Raw genomic sequence first — 27,103 nt, forward strand, 5'->3', positions numbered from 1 at the left:
TGTGTGTGTGTATGTGTGTGTGTGTACATAGATAGATTGATAGATGTTTGAGCTTTGCATCTGACTTACTTCATTTGACTTTATGATCTCAGTTTGCATCCATTTACCTACAAATTCCTTAAGTTTATCTTAATTTATGACAGTGTAGTATTGCATTGTGTATAAATAGCACATTTTCCTTATCCATTCAACTGTTGATAGACATATATGCTGTTTTCAAGATCTAGCTATTATAAATTGTGCTGCTATAAACATAGGTATGCATGTATCACTCTAATATGATTTTAACCAGAAAATGTTTTTATAACTTTTATTTCCTCTAGTAAGATACTGTCCATTACAGAAAGGAAAATAATTGAGCATCTGATTAAATCACAGAAATCTTTTTTTTTTAGAAATAGATCTTTTTAGTTAGTAAATTTTAGCTAAATTTTAGAACCTTATCTGTATACATTCCAACTTTGTCTTTAGTATATTATACCTTAAACACCTGTAACTATCTACCATACCTAAGTACTATATTGAGCTCTGAGAGTTATGTAGAAGCAACATATAGGAAATATGCATGTAACAGAATTTTTAGACTTTTAACTATATAAAGTCTTAAGGGTAGAACAATGAAAAGGAAAAAGTACTTTCAATAGAAGAATGCAGTGATTTTCTAATGGCTTTATCATAGATTTCTCTTCCAATGCAAGGTCATTTTAAAATTTTTTTACGATTCCAAATTTCATGTCTCATTCTCTTTTTTTGTTGTTTTGTTTTGTTGAGAACAGGCTCTCGCTATGTATTTCAGGCTGGCCTTGAACTGGCACCAGTCCTGCCTCAGCTTCCAAGTGTACCACCACCCCTGGCCACATCATTCTCATAATTTCACATTTCTGTCTGCTGTAATGAGAAAAGAGGCATTTTTAAATTGGAGTGTTCAAATACTTTTGGATTCTTATTGTCACACCATTGTACCAGTTCCCTAGGTAAAACAGTCCCAGGTCAGGTTTCTGCCTACATCATAGCCTTTTGGGAAATAGGGAGCCACCATTTTTACTTTTTCCCATTTGCAAATTGATAAAACAGTGAGAATAGGAAAGAATATGCCTATAGAGATACAAAATTATTAATACAGGTTCAGAACCTGTTTCTAAAATTGGTATGGAGAAAAGAAGATAGAGTTTGGAGTTAAAGCACCGGGGTTCCAGACCTAACTCTTCCCTTGCTAATTGAAAGAGCTTGGTGAAGTCACTAACCTTTGTGAAGCCTGATTTACTTACCTTAGGGACAATAATGTTTGTAACTGAGTTATTATAATGAGCTTATATATGTGAACATTTTTAAAGTCTAAACATATCATATAGCTTTATCTTTTAAGATATTTTTCAAGATTACTATCTAATGATTACTGTTACTGTTTCTAATTGATTTTAATAAGAGGGATAGCGTTTACCTTTTAGATCAACAGTGTTTATGTACCATACTGTTTGTGTTTGCATTCTAGGAATTATGTAACTATTGTGTATAGTACATAATAATAATTCATCATAGACACTTCACATCATTTCATATGTAGTATCTCATTTGATCTTTGCAAACATATAGTAAAGTATTTGAGATAAACATCTGATGGTTTGGGATTTTTGGTTTTGTATTGTTTTAGTAATGCAATTATAATTTTAATGCCCTTAGAAACCTCTAAAATACGAACTTACTAAGTTAAAGTAGTAATTAAAAACCAATATGCCTCTTGAAGTTAGGGTTGATGTCATTTTTTCTTTTCATATGATCTTTTCAGATTTCTTATCATATGATCAAAAATGAGGCTATTGCTGTATCTTAGCAATGCTAATTTTATTCCTCTTGTGAGTCTAGTGTTTCTAGTGCTGTTACTACATTCCAGGAAAATCAGTTATATTTACAAAAGTTATAAAACTCAAGACAATGATCAATGGCAGTCCTGACCAGTGCAGGTCATAGCATTGAGGTAACTCAGCCTTTTTACCTTCTGAACCCTGGCTGTTTTCCTCCATTTGCTCTTTCTTACATGTCAAAACCTGCTGTCCTGCTAAGAAAGATGGAAGGGGAAAGGAGAAAGGCTGGGAGAGTTTTAAATATTTTCTAAAATAATGATAAAGATTTGGTGAAGTGAAAACATTATTTTTGAACTCTGTTGTTTAATCACAAACCTAAAACAGAATTTTGTCTGTGAATAGAAATGATGGAAAGTTTTTAAATAAAATTTTTTGAAATATTACTAAGGTTTGAAATTGTCAGAAACCTGAAAGCAACTGTTGAGTCAATTTAAAGTGGACTAGTGAGGATTAAGATTGAGTTTGATATTGAAACACCTTATCCAGATAGATTACTAATCAATAATGCACATTTTGTCCTTTTTCCCCCTATTTACAGCATCTTCACCAGTCAAGAGTTCAATATATGGCCATTTTGCAGATGGTATCTGTTTCCTTTTATTATGGTGTGCTTATTTTCCTTGTCCACTTAACTTTGTACCAGATTAGATAATCATGGGTCAAATACTTCAAAGTTTTCTCTCAAAACTTAAGTATTGTATTAGATCACTACACACTCTGAATAACTGTGAAAGAAATATGTCTTGTGTCTCAAGGAGCTTTCAGTGTAAATGGGCATTCAAATAATCTTTTTCTTCTGCTTCCGACTAACCTGTGCCTTTTCTCTTGGTGGAATTTGTATCTTCTTTCTCTACTAGAAATACATTTTCAAATTATAAAACATAAATTGATAGTCTTTTGTAATTATTTGATCATTAGGTGGCAGCATTCAGATGTCAGAGCTTGGAAACCAGCTTCTGTCACCCTCCAGCAAACGTAAGTTTGTCTGTTCAATTATTAAATGAATCTCTTAACCTTGGTGGTCTATAGTTATTTTTAAATGTCCTGACAGCAGTATGACTAACTTCTATTTGAATCATATTTTAAGCATTTCAGAGGAGAAACTACTATACTAGCAGTGAAATTCTTTATGGGCAGACTATGTAAAACCACATCTAGTTTTCCCTTTTATTTTATTGTCAATAAGACCAAAAATAAAAGTTAATAAGCAAAGCTATTATAAAGGGTAACTGAGTGACCAGTACTGAATCAGGAGACACACTGCACACAGCATGGCATAAGGAGATGACAGTGGGTTTTGGAGTCAACACACCAGTGTCTGAACTAGATTGGAACTTACCTTGCATACATCTTTGAGACAAGTTTCTTTTATTCCCTAAGCCTGTTTCTTATCCTGGGTGAGTACTAATAAAGTAAATTAACAAGGATTCTCAAATTTTTTATCTCAGTGCCCCTTCTCACTAGCAAAATTAAGGACTGTAAAGAGCTTTTTTATTATTATTCAAGTTAACTTTTAAAACTGATATATAAAAGCATTAAAATTTTATGGCATACCATGTATTGTTTCAATACAAACACACACACACATATATATACATACGTGTATATATATAGTATAATGTCTAAGTCAAATTAAGCATTTATCTCAAGTATATATCATTTCTTTATGGTTAAAAAATTCAAGATCCTTCAAACTTCTGAAATAGATAGCATAATATGCAGTATAGTATCACTATCTGTGGGCACCCTACTGTACAATAGCATACTAGAAGTCTTACTCCTACCCCTGACTTAGTACCCATTATCAATCTTTTTCTACCCTTCACTTTTACCTGCTCTCCCAAGCCTCTGGCAACCACCATTTTACCCTCAATGTCCATGCGGTCAGTTTTTTCAGATTTCATATATTAGTGAGATCATGCACTACTTGTCTCTATGTGCTTGACCTATTTCACTTAGTGATAGTGATCTCCAGTTCTAGCAATGTTGGAAATAATAGAATTTGATTGTTTGTATGGCTGAATAATATTCCATTGTATGTATTCCACGTTTTTCTATCCACTGCAGCACTTAGGCTTCTGCTTTTTGACTATTACGAATAGTACTACAATAAACATGGGAAAACATATGTCTCTTTAACACACTGATTTCATTTCCTTTGGATGTATACCCAGCTGTGGGATTCCTAGATCACTTGGTAGTTATGTTTAAAATTTATAGAAGCATTTTTAAAATGAATTATCCTTATCCATCCCTATTTACGTAAAGTTAGAGACATTCTTAAGATATTTATTAATTTATTTTAAAGTAAATCTAGTAAGAAAGTAACATTACTAATGTCTTTAATACATGGCTTAACATCTTCTTGGGCTCATATCTGCTTCTGTATTCAGCTGTTACAGTACATGGTTTTGATTGAAATAGCTGTAGATACCCCACAAATCACACTTTGAGAACTGCTGCTGTAAAAGTTCCCTAGTACAATTATCAGGCTAAAGCAGTCAATCAATAAATAATAGATATAAAAATGTTATTGCTGCTATCATTGGCTAATTAAACAAACTGGTATAGGAGAAAGTGTATATAAACTGGTAAGTACTGCAAATGATGACTGAAATATACTGTGAATATTTGAGGAAAGCTTTTTAAATTTACGATAGTAAAAGACACATTGTCATTAATCTCCCTCAAAATATCCCTTGCTTTAAACACACTTATCCCATTGTTCTTGCCTCTCTCTAAAGCAGTTCTGGAAGCCCTCTTTTATGAGTGTCATCAGTTGTACTGATGTTCTGTTGATTTAGATAGTTTACCTTTCCTGGTGATTTTCTGTTTGGGAAAGAGCAAGAAGTTGAGAGATGTCAGGTCAGGTGAATAAGGTAGATGAAGACACACCATAGTGGTTTTTTCTCGGGCGGGGGAGTGTCTTTTTGAGACAGGGTCTCGCTATGCAGTTCAGGCTGGCCTTGAGCTCACTCTGTAGCCCAAGCTGGTCTCAAACTCACAACAGTCCGAGTGCTGGGATTACAGGCATGCGCCACCACATTCGGCACCATGGTGTTTTCATGAGCCTCCCTTTGTGTTGGATGGCACTCAGCAGCAGCATTCACTCCGTTTTTGATCATACTTCATAAAGCCACAAAAGTGTAGTTGGAGAACTGCTTCAAAAGTGGCAAGAACCATGGGATAAGTGTGTTGAAAGCAAGGGAAAATATTTTGAGGGGGATTCAATGGCAATGTATTTTTCATTCAGTGGCAATGTAATAAAATATTTTTAATTTAAACATTCATATATTTTGATCACCCCTTATATATAAATGTAAATGGATGGAATTATTACCAGTAATAACTAGGGTTTGAATTCAAAACTAAATTTTACCAGTGCTAACTTGGATGCACAGAAAGATAAAGAAGGCCTCAGTACAGTTGATTGAAAGGGACAGATAGCTACTGTGATGTTGGATGAAATTAACTTATATAGCATCCTTTTCTTTATCATCTTACATACCTCAGAGATATTTTACCTTAGATAATTAGCCACGTGCATTGCTGAGTTTCCAAATTTAAAAATACGTGTAAAGTATTTTTAATGTCTTCTGTCTCCCTGCTCTTAGCAGTGGTAGTAATAGTTTTGCATTTTAAATAGTTATTTCTGACTTATTTATGCCATTTCATGTTTTAAATTCTACATTTTTCTCAAAGATGTTTTATTGCTTTCACATTTAAGAGATACTCATATTTATACATATAACTTCAGGCCTATGGTTTGATATTTGAAAATGTGATAAATTATTTTATTCTCCAAAGAAAGAGATTTGTCGGCTTCCTTCTTTAAGGTCCTGCTTCTTTTACCTACTGTTTATAAAGATGAATCCTAATTTTTAAAATTCACTTGCCCTTGAACATAAGAAAATGATTATTTATAGCTGTCATTTCTTTTTTTTTTTCTGAACAGAAGTATCTGAACTGCCCCAAAATGAATATTTTTTCAAGAGGAAATGGTTTTGGTGCCTACTTAGCCTGATAATTCTTGCCATTGGGACATTTTTCTTTTTTCGTACTCCTGAGGTAGAAACTACTGCTGTTCAAATGTTTCAGAACCAGATGAAACAACTTAGGAATAAGTACCAAGGTCAAGATGAGAAGCTGTGGGAAAGAAGCCTGACATTCCTTCAGAAACATCTTAATAGCTCCCATCCTCGGCCTCAGCCTGCTATCTTGCTGCTCACTGCTGCTCAAGATGCTGAAGAAGCACTTAAGTGTCTGAGTGAACAAATCGCTGATGCCTATTCTTCCTTTCGTAGTGTCCGTGCCATCCGGATTGATGGGACAGGCAAAGCTGCTCAAGACAGTGATGCCGTCAAACTGGAGGTAGATCAGGAATTGAGTAATGGTTTCACAAATGGCCAGAATGCAGCTGTGGTGCACCGCTTTGAGTCACTGCCTGCGGGCTCTACTTTGATCTTTTATAAATATTGTGACCATGAAACTGCAGTCTTCAAAGATGTAGCCTTAGTCCTGACCGTCCTGTTGGAGGAGAAAACCCTTGGAACCAGTCTAGGCCTAAAGGAAATTGAAGAAAAAGTGAGAGATTTCCTCAAAGTTAAGTTCACCAACTCCAACACCCCCAGTTCCTATAATCATATGGACCCAGACAAACTGAATGGACTTTGGAGCCGTATTTCTCACTTAGTCCTGCCTGTACAACCTGAAAATGCTCTGAAAAGAGGCATCTGCTTGTAAGGAGTCAAAGAAGAAAAAAAAAATCATGTCTCAAATTCTGAGAAATTTTCAGACTTTTTTACCAGAGACTAAATTCAAAGCACTTTTTGAGTGAACTGGTTTCTTTTTAAAAGAAGTGAAGTTCTTACAAAAACATGGAACATCTAAATCATTTATCCATCCTAATTATCTGTGACTTAAGAGAATCATTTCTGTTTCTCATCAGAGCAATGTTGAGTATCTAGAGGAGTGCAAATTATACGCATTCCCGTCGAGGATCTGTTTTGATTCTGGGCAGAATCATTGCTATAGCGTGAATAGTTTGAAAGATTTGTCTCCTTTCCTGTGAATCAGCCTTGTTTTTTTTTTAACTTAACTTAGATTTTTAAGTTTGTTGAGTTAGTAAGGCAGCTCTTTAATTGTAACCATGGGTTTTCCCATTATATTTCCTCTTAGGTCATTTAGGTCTGAGTTCCTTAGCATCTTCATATAGGAACAAAAGTAATGAAAGGTCATCTGTGTACATGTTTAGATTTTTGGAGGGCAGAGAGGAGGAGAGAAGGGAAGAGAGGAAATATGGAATGAATAAAGAAAGAAATGGAGAGGTAAAAAGATTCTTCAAGATGAAATGTTACAGTAAACCACTAAGATAGGTTAGTGAAACATGTAAACACTTATCTTGGTGAATTCTATTGGGATTTTTTTGTGTTTATTCTGTTGGGACTTCTTGTACTTTTTCCCCCCCTCTAAGAAATTCTTGGTTATCCCAAGAAATTTTATTCTATATATATTAGAAGACTTAGTTATATTTGCTCATTTGACTCTTAAGGGTAAATTCAGAGCAGTTTATTTTGTGAAAATCTGAAGTTTTTGTTTTGAATTAAAAAATAATAGTTCCAGAACTTTGTAAGCCATTCGTTCACCAGCTATCCTGGACTGTCGAAGGATTTAATTTTCTGCTTGTCCGCTTGTTGCAGTCTTAAGTCCTTTAATCATACTCTGTAACAAATATAAAGATTTACTATGCATGTAATAAATTTGAGTGCCTCAAGCCAAAAAGATAGTGGACTTTACCATATATAAAGTATGTTAAATGTGTAACTTGACTTTTCTCATCTTTAATATAATTCTAGATATATTTTTTGTGTTTTTTTTTAATTGTCCAGAAGCTATTAAGTGAAAATACTGTTTTTAGAGTACTAGACCCAGACATTGACTTTATCATTTACCTCACAACTTGCAGTGTGGTCTGATTTCTTTCTACTAGAATTACCAGCATTCATAAATTTATACCCCTATATTGTAATTTTTCCTAACAATCAGAAGACATCATTTCATTTATTTTATAAAGGGTTATAAAACAAGTTTTTGAGGATTATTTTATACATATTATATGAAGAAACATGTTTTTATTAAATGTTTCAGTTAACTAAATAATTTTAAAGTAATATGTTATATCTTTTAGGAAAAATGTAGCAGCTGATCTGTAAATGACTAAAACTATTTTAGTAATTTAAATAAATTTACTTTTTTGGTTTGTACTCTGTGTTATAAACTTAATTATAAACCTTTTTTTAATCCAGCTGTTTTCTTTATACTTGAACCATTTTAGTGACTTTGGCTTAGAGAAACAAAGGCCAAAGTACTGGAGGGATTCACAGGTACTGTACTCATACATTGATTAGAAATGAAATAGACATTATTTCTTATTTTATTGAGGAATTTTGAATTACCATTCATATGGAGGTAATTTAGGTATTCCTGAATTAGCAAAAGATTTTCCATGGCAAGGTTTCTTATGCCTTTGTCACTTCCCCAAAGAACCTTTTCTAGATTTTTTTCTATTGCCCTTCCTCATGAAATTTTAATATCACATATACACTGTGTATCTGTTTATAGACTGTATATATCTATTATTCCCTCCGCCCAATGAACCAGTTTTCATCTTCACTGAGAATTTATGCTCAAGAGCATCTATATTTTAGGTAGTTGCTGCCTAAAACTATTTTCTATTTAAGTTATTGCAATCTTTTTGGAAGGGAAAATTTATTAAATAATCAGCCTGAAAAGAGGAACTAAAGTCTCCAGAAATTGAGCACATTATAACTTTGGGTGACAGCAGTACAGTACTGGTTTTAAAATTTCCAGAAACTTAATTTGCTTCCCATCTTTCAGTATCTTTTTTTTAATTTTAAAGAGAAAAACAATAAAAATTGATACAAAATTTCAAAACAAGATAATTGATTAACAGTGGTTAATAAATTGCGTATTGTTAAGATAAATATGAAAAACTGATCAAACAATATAAGGACAAACCTTTTCAGTGAATTAATAGAAATTATTAGTATAATTCTAAACCTCTATCAAAAGAGAAATCAGAAGTAAATCATTTTGTTTGATAAAGGAGATCATAATTTAGGATTTCAAAATTTCATACTAGTAACTATATGCCAAAGCTAAAGATGTAAAATCTAGTTCCTTATGATTTTAGCTCTACGTAGAAAATGGCCTTTATATTGCCCATTTAAGCAAAAAGGTTCTTACTCAATGCATAAAAACAATGCATTGTTCTGATATTTTGTCCTTACCACGGTCACAGAGTAAAATCTTGGGGTATGAAACATTAAGACCCTTTCCAAAAAAAGATTTTAGCAGCATTAACTGCCAACCATGAAGTGAGTCCTGAACCCGTGAAGAAGGCTGCCACAGACCGCAAGAGGCAGAGTCTCCATCCTTGATTGCTTGTCTCTGTGGCCTAGATTCAAAAAAGTAGAGGTGTGCTTATGGGCCTTTCCAGAGTACAGTGAGCACAGCCTATCACCTAAGCATAAACAAGGAGAAACCCTAGCACTCACAGCATAATGAAGTACTTGAGATTTCCTAAATACATTTTGTTTTTGTCTTCCGCACAGTCTTAAACTGTTGGAATACTTCCTCTTTTCCTGCCTTTTCAATCTTGTGCTTGCTAATTTTTTGTTCTTGAGGTCTTGGTTTTTTAGGCAGACCTTCAGTGAAATCTTCCTGTTTCTCCACCTGCAAATACTGCTTCAGGTGCATTTATGTATGTATGTATGTATGTATGTAAAACTTTTACTGATCCTACCGGCATTGAGAAATAAGTTCTTGGGTTGAGTAACTTGGAAGCTTGAAAAATTTATACTTGTATCTTTATGTTGTGCTTTTAAAAAAAAATTTTTTTTTTCTGTTACTGCTGAGTTCTTCCAAAAAAAACTAGTGATTTTCATCTGGATTCAACAGTGCTATGGGCAACTATTCAGGACCCCTCCCGTCTCTCAGGAGTTGTTCCTATTCCCCATTTTCTCCAGTAAATTCTCCTACTCTTAAAGAAAGGGCTATAAACAATTTATGGAAAAAAGAAGACCTGTCTAGGTAGTAAAAGCAGCACTGACTAGTAAAAGGTCCTCAAGGAGAGGACCTTTGCATATCAAGATGAGAGGCCAGGCATCTGTGAGGTATTTCCACAGTGAGATTTGTTCTTTATTTTTGTTTTCATTTTCTTTGTTGTAGTACTTGGGATTGAACCCAGAGCTTTCCTGCCTAGTTACATCCTCACCAGCTTGTTATTTTGAGACAGGGTCTCACTAAATTGCTCAGGCAGGACTCAAACTTGAAATCTTCATACCTCAGCCTCCCAAGTGCTGGGATTACAAGTACAAACTAGAGAGTGGTAGCGAACCATGGCACACATGCCATGGCTGACTTTATCATCATTGGAAGTGCTAAAAGATTTGCCATCACTAAGCTACAGACTTAATTTTTGAGTGTGTTTTGTTTTTGTTTTGAGACAAGGTGTCACTCTGCAGTTCAGGCTGGCCTTGAACTCACTGTGTAGCTCAGTCTCAAACTCACAGAGATCCTCCTGCCTCAGCCTCCCAAGTGCTGGGATTACAGGCATGCACCACCATGCCCAGCTAGATGTGTGTGTGTGGGGGGTGGTATCAAGAATCGAGCTCAGAGCCGGGTATGGTGGCTCATACCTGTAATCCCAGCGCTTGGGAGGCTGAGGCAGGGGGATCACTGTAGCCTGGTCTACAAAGTGAACTCAAAGCCAGCCTGAACTGCATAGCAAGACCCTGTCTCAAAAAGACAAAAAAAAAAAAAAAAAAATTCAGGGCTTCACCTTTACTTGGCTGATAAACTGCATCCCCAGCCTAAGTGTTCTTAAAATAACTTTCAAATCTTTGATTTTTTAAAATATTACTTAGGAGGTCATTATAATCCATGTAAGAAATGATTGAGTGTGGAGAGAAAAATATTTGAGAAATTAACAAGCTTTGGTAATTGTTATATTTTGAGAAAATAGGACTTTCAAGTATTAATCTAAATATATTCATTCTATTTAGTTTGTATTCTGTCCCCAAATACTAAGCACAGAGTAGTAGGCTCAATTCTTATTTTTGCATATCTGTACATTGACTTAGCAGTTTGAAGGAGAGAGAGTCAAATATACGTGGTCAGGAATTGATAGTAAAGAATAAAAACCCCATGAACCAAGAAAGGAGAAGAGGAGAGCTGGGATGAGGGTTTGAAGACTATACACCTCAAATTGTAGGAAAGCATGGGAACTGTGAAACATGGACCTCAGCACCCAGTATCTGTCTCTCCACTGCCTCTCCCCATTAGCTAGTTCCTCCTTGTGACTTAAATGCCAACAGGGTGATTTTGATGGCTCAAGCTAGCAAATGGAGGATCCCTGAGAAGAATGTACGGTTAAGTACAGCCACTAGGCCACCTATTTTAGCAGGCAGTCCAGGGTACGGTGTGAGCTAAGGCAGTTTCCTAAGGTTAGGCCAATGAGTGGGCAAATATGGTTAGGCTGACTACATCTCCATATATATATATAAAGACCTTTTTTGTATATAACATGATGCTATACTAATTCATTTTGACCTTTTAAAAAAACCATTTAAATTAATGGTAACATTTTTATTTTAATATCTGGGCCCTGGGAATGGCTGTGCTACACATATGCTATGATCGCTTTCCGTTACTTTTATTTTCTCTGTGCTGAAAGGGGAAACAATCATTAAAAGGAGGTACTATTTTAATATAGATCAGCTATCATTAATTTGTTATAAGTCCCTCAGGAGAACACTGGGCTTTCATAACTTTCAGCCTGTTTATTAGCAAATGTTACAGTTTGAAATACCCCCTAGAATAGGTGGTCAGTGGGCCTGGCTGGAAGAGGCCAGTCACAAGGGGCACAGCCAGAAAGGTGTTCTTGTCCCAAGTCATGCCCTCTTTGTCTCCTGGCTGCCGTGGGTTGCAGCTTTCCTCCACCATGCGAGTTATGCCTTGAAGATGCCCACCTATGAGCTGCATCCTCTAAAACCCATGAGCCAAATAATCTTCATCTTTCAAGTTGCGTGTGTCAGGTATTTTGTCTCAGTCATAGGAAAGCTGACTAATACAACAAGTGAAATGGTACGTGACCTTATACACCTGATTCACACTTGATACTTATCAGGATTCCTTTACCCACTTTCACCCCAGTCTTAGGCTAAGTTCAACTCTAGAATCTATGCTATACAGTACAGCCTTCTAGAAGAAGTTCACCTATAATAATGTACTTTTTTTGGTTAGTACTAGGGATAGAATGCAGGGACCACTAAACTATATCCCTAGCCCTTTCTAAAATTTAATTTGGAGATAGAATCTGCCCAAGTAGCTGGAATTACAAGCAATCACTGTTACACCCCATAGTTATTTACATTCCCTGATGAGAAAAAATTTTTAATCTATGATCAATCTTATTTTCCCCTCTTGTGTACAACAAAGATCAAAAAATCTATATAAAAATATTGTACTGAGTTGAATATAAATGAAATATGTTGCATTAAGTTGTCCCTTATTTTTTTCTATCAATGCACTAAACACTGTTACAAGAACATTATATGCATTAACTCATTTAATTCCCACAATAGCCCTGTGAGATGGTATCTCAAGTTAAGAGATAGAAAACTGAGACAGAGAGGTTAAAGTGACAAAGTTGTGGAACAGAGATTTGAATCCAGGCAAGTCTGGCTTTATAACATCTTAACACTAAGATGTTCTTTAGAACCCTATATATAGTGTTTTTCCCCATCCATATTCTGTACAGGTTATACTCCACCTTTACATTCTTATTTGTAACTGTACTTTAAACTTTGTTTTATTTCTTCCTTGTTCAACATTGTAAAATCCAACCAACACCAATATTGCACACACCAAGAATCTGAACTATTTTGAGAATGAGATAGTCATTACTCAGTCCTATCCATTGATGCATGTTTATGTACACACCCATCGTGCTTTCATAGCTAAAGTTACTGCAGTGGTACTAACAGGGAAGTTTTTGCAATAAATACCTACCTCAAAAAAACAGAACAAGATTTCAAATAAACAACCTGCTATAGTTTGGAATGTCCTCCAAAAGCCCATAGACTTAAATGCTTGTTCCCTTTGGTAGTAAAAACTTTTAAAAGTTAAGGCCTATTTGAGGTCTTTAGGTCATTGGGGCATGCCCTTAAGGGGAGTATAGGACCTTGGTCTCTTCTTTCCCTATTTATTTATTTTTTCTCCATAGGCATGAAATGAGCTATTTTGGTCTTCCATGTGCACCTGCCATCCTATGCTTCCTTGTCCTAGGCAAAAAAAAAAAAGACAACTGACCATGGACTGAAGCTTCCAAAACTATCAACCAAAATCCTTTTCTCTTTAAGTATATTAAACTATTGTTACAGTGAGAGAAAGCTAACATACAATTAACAGTGCAACTTAAGGAACTAAAAAATAAAAACATGCCAATCTAACATTAATAGAATAAAATAAAGATCAGAGCAGAAATAGACACTTTAAAAAATATCAGTGAAACACTTGGTCTTTCAAAATATACAGTTGATCAACCTTTAGCTAGAAAAACCAAGAAATAAAGATCTAAAATCATAGACTAAAAATTTAAGAAATTACAACTGATACTGCAGAATAAAAAGGATTACTGGGACTATTATGAACAATTAGCAACAAATTGGAAAATGTAGAGAAAAACAATTTCTGGCCATGTAATAAAATACCAAAATTAACCAGGAGGACATAGAAAACTTTGCACAGACCTATAGCGGTTAACAAGATTGAGTCAGCAGTAAAAAATCTCAATAAGAAAGGCCTAAGACCAGGTGGCTTCACTGGTGAATTTTACCAAAATTTTAAAGAAGTAACACTAATTCTTGCCAAGCTTATGATGCATGCCTATAATCCCCAGCGCTTTGGAGACTGAGGCAGCATGATCACCAAGCGTTCGAGGCCCACTTGGACTACATAGTGAGTTCAAGGCCAGCTTAAACTACATAGCAAGACTTGTCTCAAAAAAAATTTAATTTTTTTTTTTTTTTTTAAATTTTTCCCGTACCAGGGATCGAACTCATGACCTTGCACTTGCTGGGCAGGAGCTGTTCCACTGAGTTAAATCCCCAGCTCTCAAAAAATTTTAATAAAATAGTTCTGCTATGGTTTGTGTCAGGGTGTCCCCCCAAAGCTTCATGCGGCCGTGGGGCAGGCTTTTAGAGTTTGATTGATTATGAGAGTGAGAGCTATATCTGCCCTGGGGTGGATAATTTGCATATGTAAGGGAGAGGAAGAGGCTGCTTGCCACCATTCCTCCTTTTTGTGCTTGTTGCTTTTATTGTGCTGTGCCAACTTGAATGGTTGCCCTCTGCCATGTGCCACCCTACCTTGGAGCCAGCCGAGTGTGGACTGAAACCTCCACAAACTGTAAGTGAAATAAACCTTTCCTTCCTAAATTTTGGGCATCAGATATTTTGTCCCACCAACAAGAGAAAAGTAACACTGACAAATTCTTATCAAACTATTCTAAAGTATTGAAAGGAAAGGAACCCTTCTAAACTCACTCTGTGAGGCCAGCATTAAAACAAGCACACAATAACAATAACAGACCAATATCCCTGACAAACACAGATGCAAGAATTCTCATCAAGCCAAGCATGGTGGTACATGCTTGCAATCTCAACTATTTGAGAGGCTGAGGTGGGAGGATCAAAAGTTCAAGGCCAGCCAAAAGCATTTTAGATTCTGTTTAAAACAAAAACAACAACAAAACAAGGACTGAATATAGAGTTCATCACTTCCTGGGGTCAATCCCCAATACCATTAAAAAATTCTTAATAAAATACTAGCAAATCCAATAGCACCTAAAAAAGCTTATATACCATGATCAGTGAGATTTATCCCACAGAAGTAAGGATGGTTCAACATATGGAAATCAATAAATATATCTCATTGACAAAATGAAGGTCAGCAACCATATAATCATCTCAACAGATGCAAAGCCAGGTACAGTGGCCCATGCCTGGAATCTCAGCACTCAGGAAGCTCAGGCAGGAGGATTGCCATGAGTCTGAGGCCAGCCTTGGCTACATAGTGAGTTCAAGGCAAACCTGAACTGCATAGCATGACACTGTCTCAAAAAAAAAAAAAAAAAAAATCAACAAACATACAAAAAAGCATTTAATAAAAGTTAACTCTCATGTAAAAGCCCTCCCAAAAAAGGTATAAAAGGAACATGCCTCAACACAATAAAGGCCATCTATGACATGCCAAATCCAGTATCACACTGAACAGTGCAAAGCTGATATTGTTTCCTTGAAGATTAACAAGAAGAAAAGGATGCCATTCATTTTCACCACATTTTTTCAGTACTAGAGATTGAACCCAGGGCTTTTGCAATCTACTACAACTGCAGCCCCTTTTTTATATTTTTATTTTGAGACAGAGTCTTGCTAAATCACTCAGGAGGGACTCATATTTGCTATCCTCCTACCTCAGCCTCCCAGTGTGCTGGGATTCCAAGTGTGTGCCATCACCCACATAATTCTCACCATTATTCCTTTTATTATTATTGTTGCTGCTGTTGCTGCTATTATGTTACATTTATGGAACAAGGTCTTGCTATGTGGTTTAGGCTGGCCTTGACCTCACTATGCAGTCCAAGCTGACCTTAAATTTGAGGTGATCCTCCTACCTCAGCATCCCAAATGCTGGGACTATAGGCATGCACCACCACACTCAGTTTACCATTCTTATTCAATATTGTATTGGGTGTCTTAGCCATAGAAATAAGGCAAGAAAAAAGGAAACAGGCATCCAAATAGGAAAGAAAGAAGTCAAAGTATCCCTATTTGTAGATGACATGATTTTATACATAGAAAAATGTAATAACTTCACTGAAAATCTGTTAAAACTGATAAATTCAACATACAAAATCAACATACAAAAATATTAGGTTTTTTGTTTGTTTTGCTTTTTGTTTTCTGAGACAGGATCTTGCTATGCAGTTTAGACTGGCCTTGAACTCACAGCAATCCTCCTGCCTCAGCCTCCTGAGTGCTGGGACTATAGGGATGCACCACCGTGTCTAGCTCAATTGCTTTTGTATACACCAATAAATTACTGAAGAGAAATCAAGAAAATAATCACTTTCCGTAGCTATGAAAAAATCCCCAGTCGGAATAAATTTAATCAAGGAAATGAATCTTACAATAAAAAAAACAGGGGTGGCATGTAGTTCAGTGATAAAATGCTTGCCTAGCATGTGCAAGGCTCTGGATTTGATCCCCAGCACCACCAATATATATATAAAATAAATTGAAAAGGATACACCAAAAAATAGAAACTTTCCCCATATTTATAGATTGGAAGAATTAGTATTGTTAAACTGCCCATGCTCCCCAGAGCGATCTACAGATTCAAGGCAATTTCTATCGAAATAATTATGCTATTCTTCACAGAAATAGAAAAAAATCTCATAAAATTTGTCTAGAATTGTGAAAGGCCTGGAATAGTGAAAACACATTCAGTGGCCCATTGAGAAGATAAAAAGGCTTGACTATATCAGCTCCACACAGTATCACTCTAATAAGTTGTCTGCACTCCAGAGCTTCCCCATGAGGCAGGCTGGGGGTATGGGACCTATACTAGAGCGTGACTTCTTCATCTCCCCCATTCTCAGAGGCTGCTTCTTAGAGAAGCCAACCTGTGTCACACTCAAACTTAGTGCATTCTATAAATGGAGTCAATTTTGCTAATGTTTATTGAGCACTTAGCATGAGCCTGGCCTTAGAAGTGCAGTATCTCATTTAATCTCCATAACCTTTGAAATAGGTAGAACTACTATCTCTCTGTTACAGAAAAAGAAACAGACACGCAGAACTGTTAGTAATTAGAGATAGAATCTAGACAGCCTGACTCTAGAACCTGCTGCATTCTTATTATTTCACCTTGTACCATATCATAATATCTACTTCTTAACCAGCAGAAATGATATTAAATCATTTCTAACAAACCATAAACACTTGATGGATATAAGTTGAAGAAACATAGTGCCCGACCCCTAGGATCACTGGATTATCTAGTGAAATGTTTACATACACTTCTTTATTGAGATTGACAAAGACTGACAGTACTGTTTGGAACTTTAATAGAATATCTTGCAAATAACAAAGGCTACTATGGTTCTGATTTTCTCATTTGAATGTAGGTTCAATTATACATTTAGTTTCTATCAACGCTGATTCTATAAAATTGGAATAGCAAAGAGTGGAATAGCTGAAAATATTGGTAATTCCATGAATTATTCAGCATTCAACAGGTATTTCAAGCTGTTTTTGAGTAGTGTAATATTTTCGGCTTGAGTGGGTAGATTCCAATGATAGCTTTGCCTTTGGGAATATAATTTGGTTTTCTGTTTGTTATAGTTTTGTTGTTTGACGTACTGGGGATTGAATCTAGGGCCTTCTCACTGGGCTACATCCCCAACCCTTTTAGATTTTATTTTTAAGAGAATTTCACCAAATCCCTAAATTGCACAAGTTTGGCTTAAACTTGCAATTTTCCTGCCTCAGCCTCCACTCTCAATGCTGGGATTATGGATGTGCAACTACTCCCAGCTAGGTTTCCTGTTGTTAGCTGTTAGGTTCCAAAGACCAAAGGTTTGCTCCTCTGAAATATTTTTATCGCCTTTGGATTAGCAGGCTGACAAGACACAGAGAGAATGAGGTGTTTTTGTTATGAGGAAATGCAACCAATTTCTTATCTCTGACTTTACTTTTAAATTTTATTGCTAAATCAGTAGCTCTGGTTTCTCTTAGTCTTCTGGTTTTCCCCCAAGGAGGTCCTTTGACCTTTGCAGTTCTCCCAACAAGATCAACCTATATTAGCTAGTTGGACTATAGGTTAAGCTCAGATTTAGTTCTAAGCAACCAATCCTTTCCCTTCATATCATCTGTTATCTTGTTCCTCTACAAAAGGGACACAAACAGCAAAATGTACAGCAGTTTCAACATCTGCCTTAAATCTTCCACAAAATGTGCAAGGAAATAGATCAAACATATATACATATATCAAATCGGATGACTGGATAAGGCTAATACTGTATAACTTTCATAGCTTTTGCCACTTGCCATGATTAGAAAGATGTTTAAGTGCATTTTATGTGTTTCAAATCTTAAAAATAAATGTGTTAAAATAACAAAGTTTAATAGTTTATTCACAGTATGAACTGTTTTGAAAACAACACAAATAGCACAATGAACATACATAGAGAGCATAAACAGAAACGAATAAGGCAAAAAGCAAGCTAAAGAAGAAATATTTAGAAATAAGATTCTGGGATAAGCAGTAAGCCTAGTAAAGGCTGTTTCTCAGACGGTATGAGGTCATGCTTCAGATAGCAAAATACTTCTGGCGCCTTTCATCTAAGTTTCTCCAAGTGCTTTGCTGACACTATCTAATAACAAATATTATTACCTCCATTTTATAGGTGGAGGATAAGATACTAAGAGATTAAATAACTTCCTTAAGCATGCACCATGAGCCAGTGATGGAACCAGGAATATATTTCAGGAATCTAATTTAATTTCTGTTTGAACCATTAAGTCAACTTTCTAGATACTAAAATACATTTATTTTTACATTTATTAAATGTACTTTTAAAACTGATTATTATCTCCTGTAAACAAATCAATGAAATACTTTTGTTGTAGGTCATGGTTGCTTTCTATGGAAAAATGTAAGACACAATTTAAAAATAAGTTCTCCCAGATTCAAAATGGTATTCACATTAGAATTAGGTAACTTATTAAAATCTATTTTAGATATCTACTATGCAATCACAGTGAAATTATATGTTAGTGTGCACTGTCCTAATGGCTCTAGTGTGCGAGTCATAAATTATTCTGGGGAGAAGTAGAGTAGGAGCAGTTGAGCTCTAGGAATTATTGTATATCCACTATACCTGCCTAACTCAGGCTTAGCCTTGAAAATGCTGTAATCTCTATAGGAACATATTACAGAAGAAAGGGGGTAGTTCTTGGTCATTGTCCTTTCAGGACTGGGGATATAGCTCAGTGGCATAAATGCCTGCCTGGCAAGCACAAGGTAGTGAGTTTGATCCCTGGTACCACCAAAAAAAAAAAAAAAACAAGGTCATGTCCTTTCAAAAATATTACAAAATTTTTTTTAAAAAGTTACTCTCTCACTATTGTCCTAATCTTGTATGTCCTATAAATCTTTTATACAATGATTTATGAACACAGACTTTTCACTGTGTAGCATCTATTATTATTTCTGACAAAAGCCACCAATAGTTTATATTCTACTAACGTCAAATTCTTATACTAGAAGTAAATTGCAATTACAATGCAAAAATAAATTTTTATGGATAATAACTACATTATGAAGTTAGTTAGTAAACTAACTACATTTCCAAATAGAAAAATAGCACTTAGAGAGGCTGAAGCATCACAACTTAGTGACTTAATGAGAGCCGGTCTTAATTAATCAATCAGTCAATCAATCAAAACAAAATGCAGGGGGCTGGGGATTTAGCTCAGTGGCAAAGCGCCTGCCTGGCAAGCGCAAGGTCATGAGTTCGGTTCCTGGTACCAGAGAAAAACCAAAAAAAAAAAAAAAAAAAAAAAAACAAAATGCAGCTTAGCAATAAGACCCTGGTTTCTAATCCCTCGTACTGCAGAACAAAACAAAACTAAATTTGCCTATTTCTTCCTTTTTTTGACTATTTGAGACAGGGTCTCACTATGCAGTTCAGGCTGGCGGTGAGCCACTTCTGTAGCCTAGGCTGGTCTCAAACTCGCAACAATCCTCCTTCCTCAGCCTCCCAAGGGCTGGGATTGAAGGCGTGTGCCACCACGCCCATCCTTACCTATTTCTTCTTAATTTTGGCTCAAACTGAGGATTAAAAATACTGACAGGAGATCAAGTTAATTTAGGGCAAAGAGTTACCTAAAAACATCCACAGACGTGCACGTTCCTCACTGTATACATGGACCAGTTAAATGATGACTACATAGTTGGGGGGAGGAGGTATCATCAGCAACCAGGACAAATCTGAGTTACTCATAGGTTTTTTGTGTAATCAAAGCACAGAAACCCACATCCCACTGTCCTTTCTAATGAGATCAGGCTGCTTTGTTCAGCCACATGATATAATGGAACAGGCACACATTCCAGAAGCAGAAGATGGAGATTCAAGTTCTAGCTCCTCCATTTTCCAACCTTGTGATCATGAGCAAGTCACTTCTCCTTTCCAAGTTTCAGCTTTCTTTTCTATGAAAGAAAGATGATAGAAATACATCATGAGTTAAGTAAGACAATGTGTATGAAAGTGTGGAGGTTATTACATTATATATGTGTTTATTATGTATGTATTATATAAAATGCATATGTATTATGAAAATTTGAAAGTACATTTAATAAATTATAAGCATATGTTAAAACAGCATATATTTTCTTTCTATAAGTTTTTCAATTCATACTTAGAAATATAAAGTGTGATCAACATATATGGTGAATGTTTAAATTAAAAACAGTACACTAAAAAACATATTGTCATTAATCACCCTCAGAATGATCCCTTTCATTTCAGACATGGCTATCCCATCATTCTTGCCCTTCCTGACACAGTTCTGGAAGTCCTCTTTAGTGTCTTTACAAGATGTGATTAAAAAATACAGTAAATGCTGCTGCCAAGCACCATCCAACAGAAAGGCAGACTCGTAAAAACATGGTGTGTCCTCACCCATTTTATTCACTAGTCTTGTATCAGGGGATTTCTAGATATGCCCCAAAGTCAAAATGATCATGAAAGGTAAATGATTTGAATGGACTGAGGACATCAAGGCAGCCATGACAGCACAACTAAAGATACTCATGAATGATGATTTCCAGAACTGCTTTAGAAAGTAGCAACAATGAGATAAGTGTATCTCAAGTGAAGGGAAATATTTTGAGGGGGATTAATGGCAATGTTTCTTCTACTGTCATAAATTTTGAACATTCAGTTTTTTTCAATCATACCTTGTATATGCAACCACATATTTCTAAACTTGCTATCTCTTCACCATCATTCTTATTTTTTCCTGTAAGCTTTTCAGCTGCTTCTCTCATCTTATAATATTTTATGAGCCTCCTGTCAGTGCGGTAGGATTTGTAACCCAATCCTCACATGCTCTCATTCCTTGTTCAACAGGTGGGAACTCCTGCGTGCCAAGATTCCAGGAGCGTTTTTAGTGGCTGATAAGCCTCATTAAAACCTATAGGTCTCCTTCCAGGCTGGGCACCCAGCTGCTTTTTTCTATTTTTGGAAGAGTTACAGAAAATCTTCTGACAAAAGTTTAAAACTTTCCACTCCCTGTAAATAGGGTGATTCACTCTTTGCAAAAGATAACTTGGTTTTGTTACTTATAGCCTCATTCTGACATATCCTTCAGCTGTATTGCTATACAATGTTCCACTGGATATTTAATTTGTATTACTAAGTCATAAGTCAGCACCCAAACAGACAGCTGTTCTCTTCCTTTTAAGAGCGTTCTAAGAGAAAGGGGTTGCCTTTGTATAGTTAAAGGGACTACCATGTCAGCTAAAGGGAAAGGGAAAAAGGTAAAGAAGCCACTCATCATTAAAAGAAATTAATCTTTGAAGGTTCATGGAGATTAAGTGTGAGGAAAATTATTTTTGAAGCTTAAAAACATTCAAAAACCACACATTTCATAAGTACTCATGTTCTTAATTCAGGGAATATAGAAAAGAAAGTACTCATTTAAATATTGGTGGTCTAATTCATACATCTTGGGAAAATCTAGCAAAATGGAATCAAATCATAGCAATAAAATGATCAAAAGTTGGCCTTGCTTCAGATTTTCTTCCCAACACCAGCTTACCATGTTTATGCATTATGTATTTGTACATAAATAAAATATTTTATTTATATAAGCATCAGACTACCAATCTTATTTAAAGAACTTGTTTTTTTCACTCAACAATATTTTTTACACTATGCTTTTCAGATGTACATGTTGTTTCACAATTGCTACAATGAATGAATCTGTACTTCTAAACTTCTATTTTTTTTTTTTTTAAAGTCGGTCTTAGGTTGTGCTAAATCTTGGCTTGCTTTTGATCCTACCAAAAATAAAGATAAGAGGAAAATTGACCTCCTCCATTGTCTGGCTCTATTCCAGGAGTGCTTCAGTATTCATCTTAAGGATGGGATATGTCACAAGTGAAGTGTGATTTGAAGCAATATTCCAGATAATTCAGTCCCCAAAAGCTGCTTTGATCTGAACAACCAGGTATTTACAAAGTGGATTTTGTTCCACCTAGGATTTCCAGCTAGATCCTCCTAGCATACTTTACTGATGGAGTAAATGAATCCATTCATTCAGTGAATTTTCATGAACTGAGCTAAGTGGATAGCACCATGTTAATAGGTTTATGTTTTATTTTTGATTGTGAAGAGTTAACTTCATGGAGCTGAGGGTGTAGCCAGTGGTGGAGTACTTGCCTAGCATGCATAAAACCCTCAGTTTGATCCTCAGCATTCTCTACCTACCTCCAAAAGTTAACTTTTTGAAGGACATTTTTATCCTTTTCATGTAAACTTTACACATTATAGGATATACTTCCCAAATCCTGCTCACCTTTATACAACTATAAACCAGCAATGGAAACAGGGTAGTGGGGGAAAGTGCAGGCACTACCATTGATTTAGCTGTTTGACCTACAGTTCTATCAAATCTTTAAGTCATATTCTAGTCCTCAAAAAAAAAAAAGATATATAGCTTAATTCAAGAATCCCTACCCAGGTGTGGGGGCACACATTCAGCTACTCAGGAGGCTAAAGCAGGAAGATCACAAATGTAGGGCCAGTCTAGGCAACTTAGGGAGACCCTGACTCAAAGTAGAATTTTACAAGACCTGGAGAGCTGATCATGGTGACACACACCTGGGAGGCTGAGGCAGGACTATGAACCTAGTTAGTTCAAGGTTAGTTTGAACTACATAAAAAGATCCTGCCACAAACAAACAAACAAACAGCTGGGGATGTAGTTCAGTGTTAGCGTGCGTGCTAGTTCTGGGAGGCAGTGGATGTGATCCTCAGTACTAGAAGAAACAAAACAATACAAAACAGTGTCTCTACTAATATTGGGTCCCTATAGATTAAATTCTAGAGTCACAGGGGAAATCAGGTTGAATAGAAGGTATGAAGTCAGATGTATGTTAGTTCAACAATGCCCCAGTAGTCAGTACAAAAGTTTGAAGTTTTATAAAACCTGCTATTAAAAAAACCAACCCTGCTATTTTACCTGAAGGATTTCACTCGCAATAATTGGTTTGTGCAAAATCAATGTTAATTATAGTTTAAGTAGAGACTTTAAGTTCTTAAAGATAAATTCACAGACCATACAAAATAAGTCTGTGCTTATTTAGGCTTATTTGTCCCTAAATTCTTTTTTTTTTTTGTCCCTAAATTCTTTCAGCTGCAATGTAGATTATAAATCTCTCTGATACTTTTCCTGAAGAGTGAAACCTGGACTTTCCCAGACAATAATAAATCTTTTACCTAGAAATAAAACAGAAACAATCTGTTTTAATATTTACTAACCTAAGGTTGTAAATAAACGAGGTAATGTGCTCTGTTTTAATTTTAATAGACCCCATTTAATCAGAATTTCTTCTCTTCCAGGAAGGTGTGGTAGCCCGTATCTGTAATCCCAGCACTGTGGGAACTCGAGGCAGGAGGGTTGCAAGTTTGAACCCAGCTTCGGAAATTTAGTGTCTTACTGAGACCCTGTCTCAAACTAAAACAAACAAAAAGGGGTTGAGGATATAGATCAGTGCAAAGGCCCTGGGTTTAAAAAGAAAAAAAAGAAAGACTAAATAAATTTACTATGCTTTCTGCAGTGGTCAGGTGACTTCATATTTAAGAAGAGTGAGATTCTGAATCACCATCATTGTTAAAACTCAAGTTCCTCTGTGTGTGTGCGTGTGTGTCTGTGTGTGAAATAGGCAAACACTGTTGCTCTACTTATATTCTGATGATTCCATCAAAAAACTTTAAGGTACATTCTGTGTTGTGGTTGGTTTGGTTTGCTTTGGTTTGCTTTGGTTCTATAGTGTCTGACCAGCAGCAGGCCCCATCTTTTGTGTTCTCCCACAGAATGTCAAGAGCTAAGTCATAGTCTCAGGACCGTGGCATTCCACTGGAGACAAACACAATGTTGTTGAGACGGAATTATTTCTGGAGGTTTGACCAGTGAAAAACAGACTCTGCTTAGCTAGTCCGGTGCATTCTTAGCAAAGGTAAATTCTTGCTATGTTTTTTTCTTCTAAGGCTGTCAGAATGATTAAAAAAATGGATCTCAGAGGCTGAGAAAGGAAAGTCACTGTGAATTTGAAGCCACCCTGGGCTACATAATAAGTACAAGACAAGACTGCACTATATGGCGAGACCCTGTCTTAGAAAGAAAAAGATAAAATAAAAAAAGATCAACGCCTACTAAAAATGCTACAATAAAGTATTATACCCAATTCTTAGCTAACACCTAACTAGTCTGTGCTGATTTGACTGTTTAAATGTCAAAAATAATTCCACACTGACTGGTAAATAGCTGCTGTCCCTTAGCTCTCTGATTCAAAATCTCTAAGAAGGAATTTATACCCAGTGTAATAGGGTGGCTTACAGCACTCCATTCTGTTGGGCCCAGTCTTACTGGTGATTTTTGTCTTAGTATTACTCCCACCAAAAGCAAATGTGAAAGCAGAAGTGGAAGAAATGAAAAATGAGTATACAAACAGAGTGTGGTTTACAAATATAGCTTCTAATCAGTAGTACTATACAACAAATTATCCTGAAACTTACTGGCTTAATATAATATTTCTCTTGGTCAAAGCCTACTATTTGGACATGTCTTTGTTAGTTTGTGCTAGCTGGAGTGGTTTAAAGGCTGCTATGATGGTTAATTTTATGTGTTAGGGCCAGAGATATAGCTCAGCAGCCCAGCAAGCAGAAGGTCATGAGTTCGATTCCTGGTACCAAAAAAAAAACCTTCATGTAATTTTATGTGTCAATGTGGCTAGGCCTTGGTATCCAGATACTTGGTCAAAAACTCACCTAGATATTGCTGTGAAAGTATTTTTCAGATGCAATTAAAGTAAAGATCATCCAGTTAGTTGAAGGCCTCAAAAATAACAGAACACAGGAAATTCTGCCAGCAGAAGGGTTTTAGATTTGAACTACATCAGCTTTTGCCTGGGTCTCCAACTAGTTGGTCTACCTATGAGATGTTGGATTTGCCAACCTCCACAAACATAGTTTCTCTGAAGAACTCCCACACAGTTGGGGGAATAAAATCCTCTGGAATCATCACTCCATCTTATGTACAGTAGCTAGTGCTGAAAAGATTTAAATACTTGGTATCTGTAATATCAGGGTCTTCTTGGGTATCTTTTTATGAGTCTTTCAGCATGGCAGCTTCAATGGAACTTCATGTCTGATTAAGATTCCTGAGACGTGTGTCCCTAGAGAGAGGCACAAGGAGAATCTGCATTGCTTTTTATGGCCTAACCTCTGAGGTTACCTTTCATCACTTTGGCTGTATTCTGTTGTGTAAGGCAGTTACAAGGTTCCACTCAGGTTCCAGAGGATGAGGGAGAGACCTCGCCTCTCAATGGAGGAATATTAATATCACTTTGTAAAAAGAGTATGTGAGATAAAATATATTGGTGTAGTTATGTCTCAAAAATATCATTTGTCTCACAAATGTTTTCAAATTCTAAAATGTATTTTCTATTCCTTTAGAATTACTAATACTTGATGCTCTATTTTTCAAGTGTTTTTTTTTTTTTTTCCGAGGCCTTCATCTAATTGGATGAACCCTATTTAATCTCAACTGAAAAATATGTTCACAGCAATATCCAGGTGGGTATTTGACCAAATATCTGGATACCAAGGCCTAGCCACATTGCCACGGAAAATTAACTACTACATAACTTTTTAAAACCCACTTCCTGACCACTCCCCTTCCACTTCTGGCTGGAAATAGAATTTTTTTTTTTTGAAATAGAATTTTATTGTTGGAGAAATATAAACTCCAAAACTTATTTTTATTTTTATTTTGTCTTTTTGAGACAAGGTCTCACTATGCAGTTCAGGCTGGCCTTGAGTTCACTTTATAGCCCAGTCTGTTCTCAAACTCACAATAATCTTCCTGCCTCAGCCTCCCAAGTGCTGGGATTACAGGCGTGCACCACCGTGCCTGGCCAATTTCTAGTTTTTAATTGCTCTAATTTTTAGTATTCTTTTTTTAAAAAAACTTATCACTTAGCTACATCCCCAGACTGATTTATTTTTTAAATTACTTTAAGTCCAAAGTAAAATTAAGGGTTTTAGGGCTAGGAAATTGTTTTACAAAAGAACATGTAATGGGAATGCAATTAATAAAACTGCCAAAGAAGACAACTTGTTTGACTTGACTAGATACAAATTTGGACAGTGTTAGCATAATCTTAAGAGTTTCTTTTCTTCTGGAACCAGCTGTATTGCTCTTTTACCAACACAGCTTCCTCTATGGGTATTTAGGTGGGGAAAGAGCTGAGCTGAGGTAATGAGATGATTTCTCTGCTGGTATGGAACAGTAGTTTAGAGACAGTTTGGGATAAAGATAATCCTACACTATCATTTTTTCAGTTGATATTTGCTCCACAATTTGAACTAATTTATCCCGAAGAAAGTTGCTACTGTTTCTTGTTACGTATGGAAATTGGTTTAAACTCTGGTTAAAAAAATAATGACTGTACTTTTCTATCTAGTGTTACAAAGTAGAAAATTTCTTGGGCCTCAAATCAGTAGGATACCATTTCAACTGAAGTTACATTTTTCATATTTTCTCCTTTATTCTTCCATCTTGATTATTTAGCTTTTCACTCCCTGGCTGTACTCTAAAATTCTTGTTATTTATTTTCTACTTTTAAATGTATTTAACATTTTGGAATTTAAATGCTATAAAGAATAATAAAGCTGGGTGTAGGGATGTAATCCCAGCCCTCAGGAGACTGACACAGCAGGATCACCACAAGTTTGAGGACAGCCTGACCTCTGTAGTGAGTTCAAGCCCAAACTGTACTACATAGTGAGACCCCATCTCAAA

General features: G+C 35.8%; 1 protein-coding gene across 7 annotated transcripts in view; it reads left to right on the plus strand.

Moving 5' to 3' along the window:
* Positions 1 to 8,125, plus strand: part of Tor1aip1 (torsin A interacting protein 1) — a 29,553-nt gene extending 21,428 nt beyond the window's left edge. For 4 of the 7 annotated variants that reach the window (XM_013521233.1, XM_005374964.2, XM_013521240.1 and 1 more), the window contains exons 10-12: positions 2,401 to 2,445; positions 2,781 to 2,837; positions 5,818 to 8,125. In XM_013521233.1, coding sequence (XP_013376687.1) covers positions 2,401 to 2,445; positions 2,781 to 2,837; positions 5,818 to 6,605 — 890 coding nt within the window. In that variant the 3' untranslated portion in view covers positions 6,606 to 8,125. The remainder of the gene's footprint in view (positions 1 to 2,400; positions 2,446 to 2,780; positions 2,838 to 5,817) is intronic. The other 3 variants (XM_013521247.1, XM_005374965.2, XM_013521257.1) reach the window with 1 other exon arrangement.
* Positions 8,126 to 27,103: the final 18,978 nt, after the last annotated feature.

This window comes from Chinchilla lanigera, unplaced genomic scaffold, assembly GCF_000276665.1.
Source record: "Chinchilla lanigera isolate Chin_1 unplaced genomic scaffold, ChiLan1.0 scaffold00005, whole genome shotgun sequence".
Taxonomy (NCBI): domain Eukaryota; kingdom Metazoa; phylum Chordata; class Mammalia; order Rodentia; family Chinchillidae; genus Chinchilla; species Chinchilla lanigera.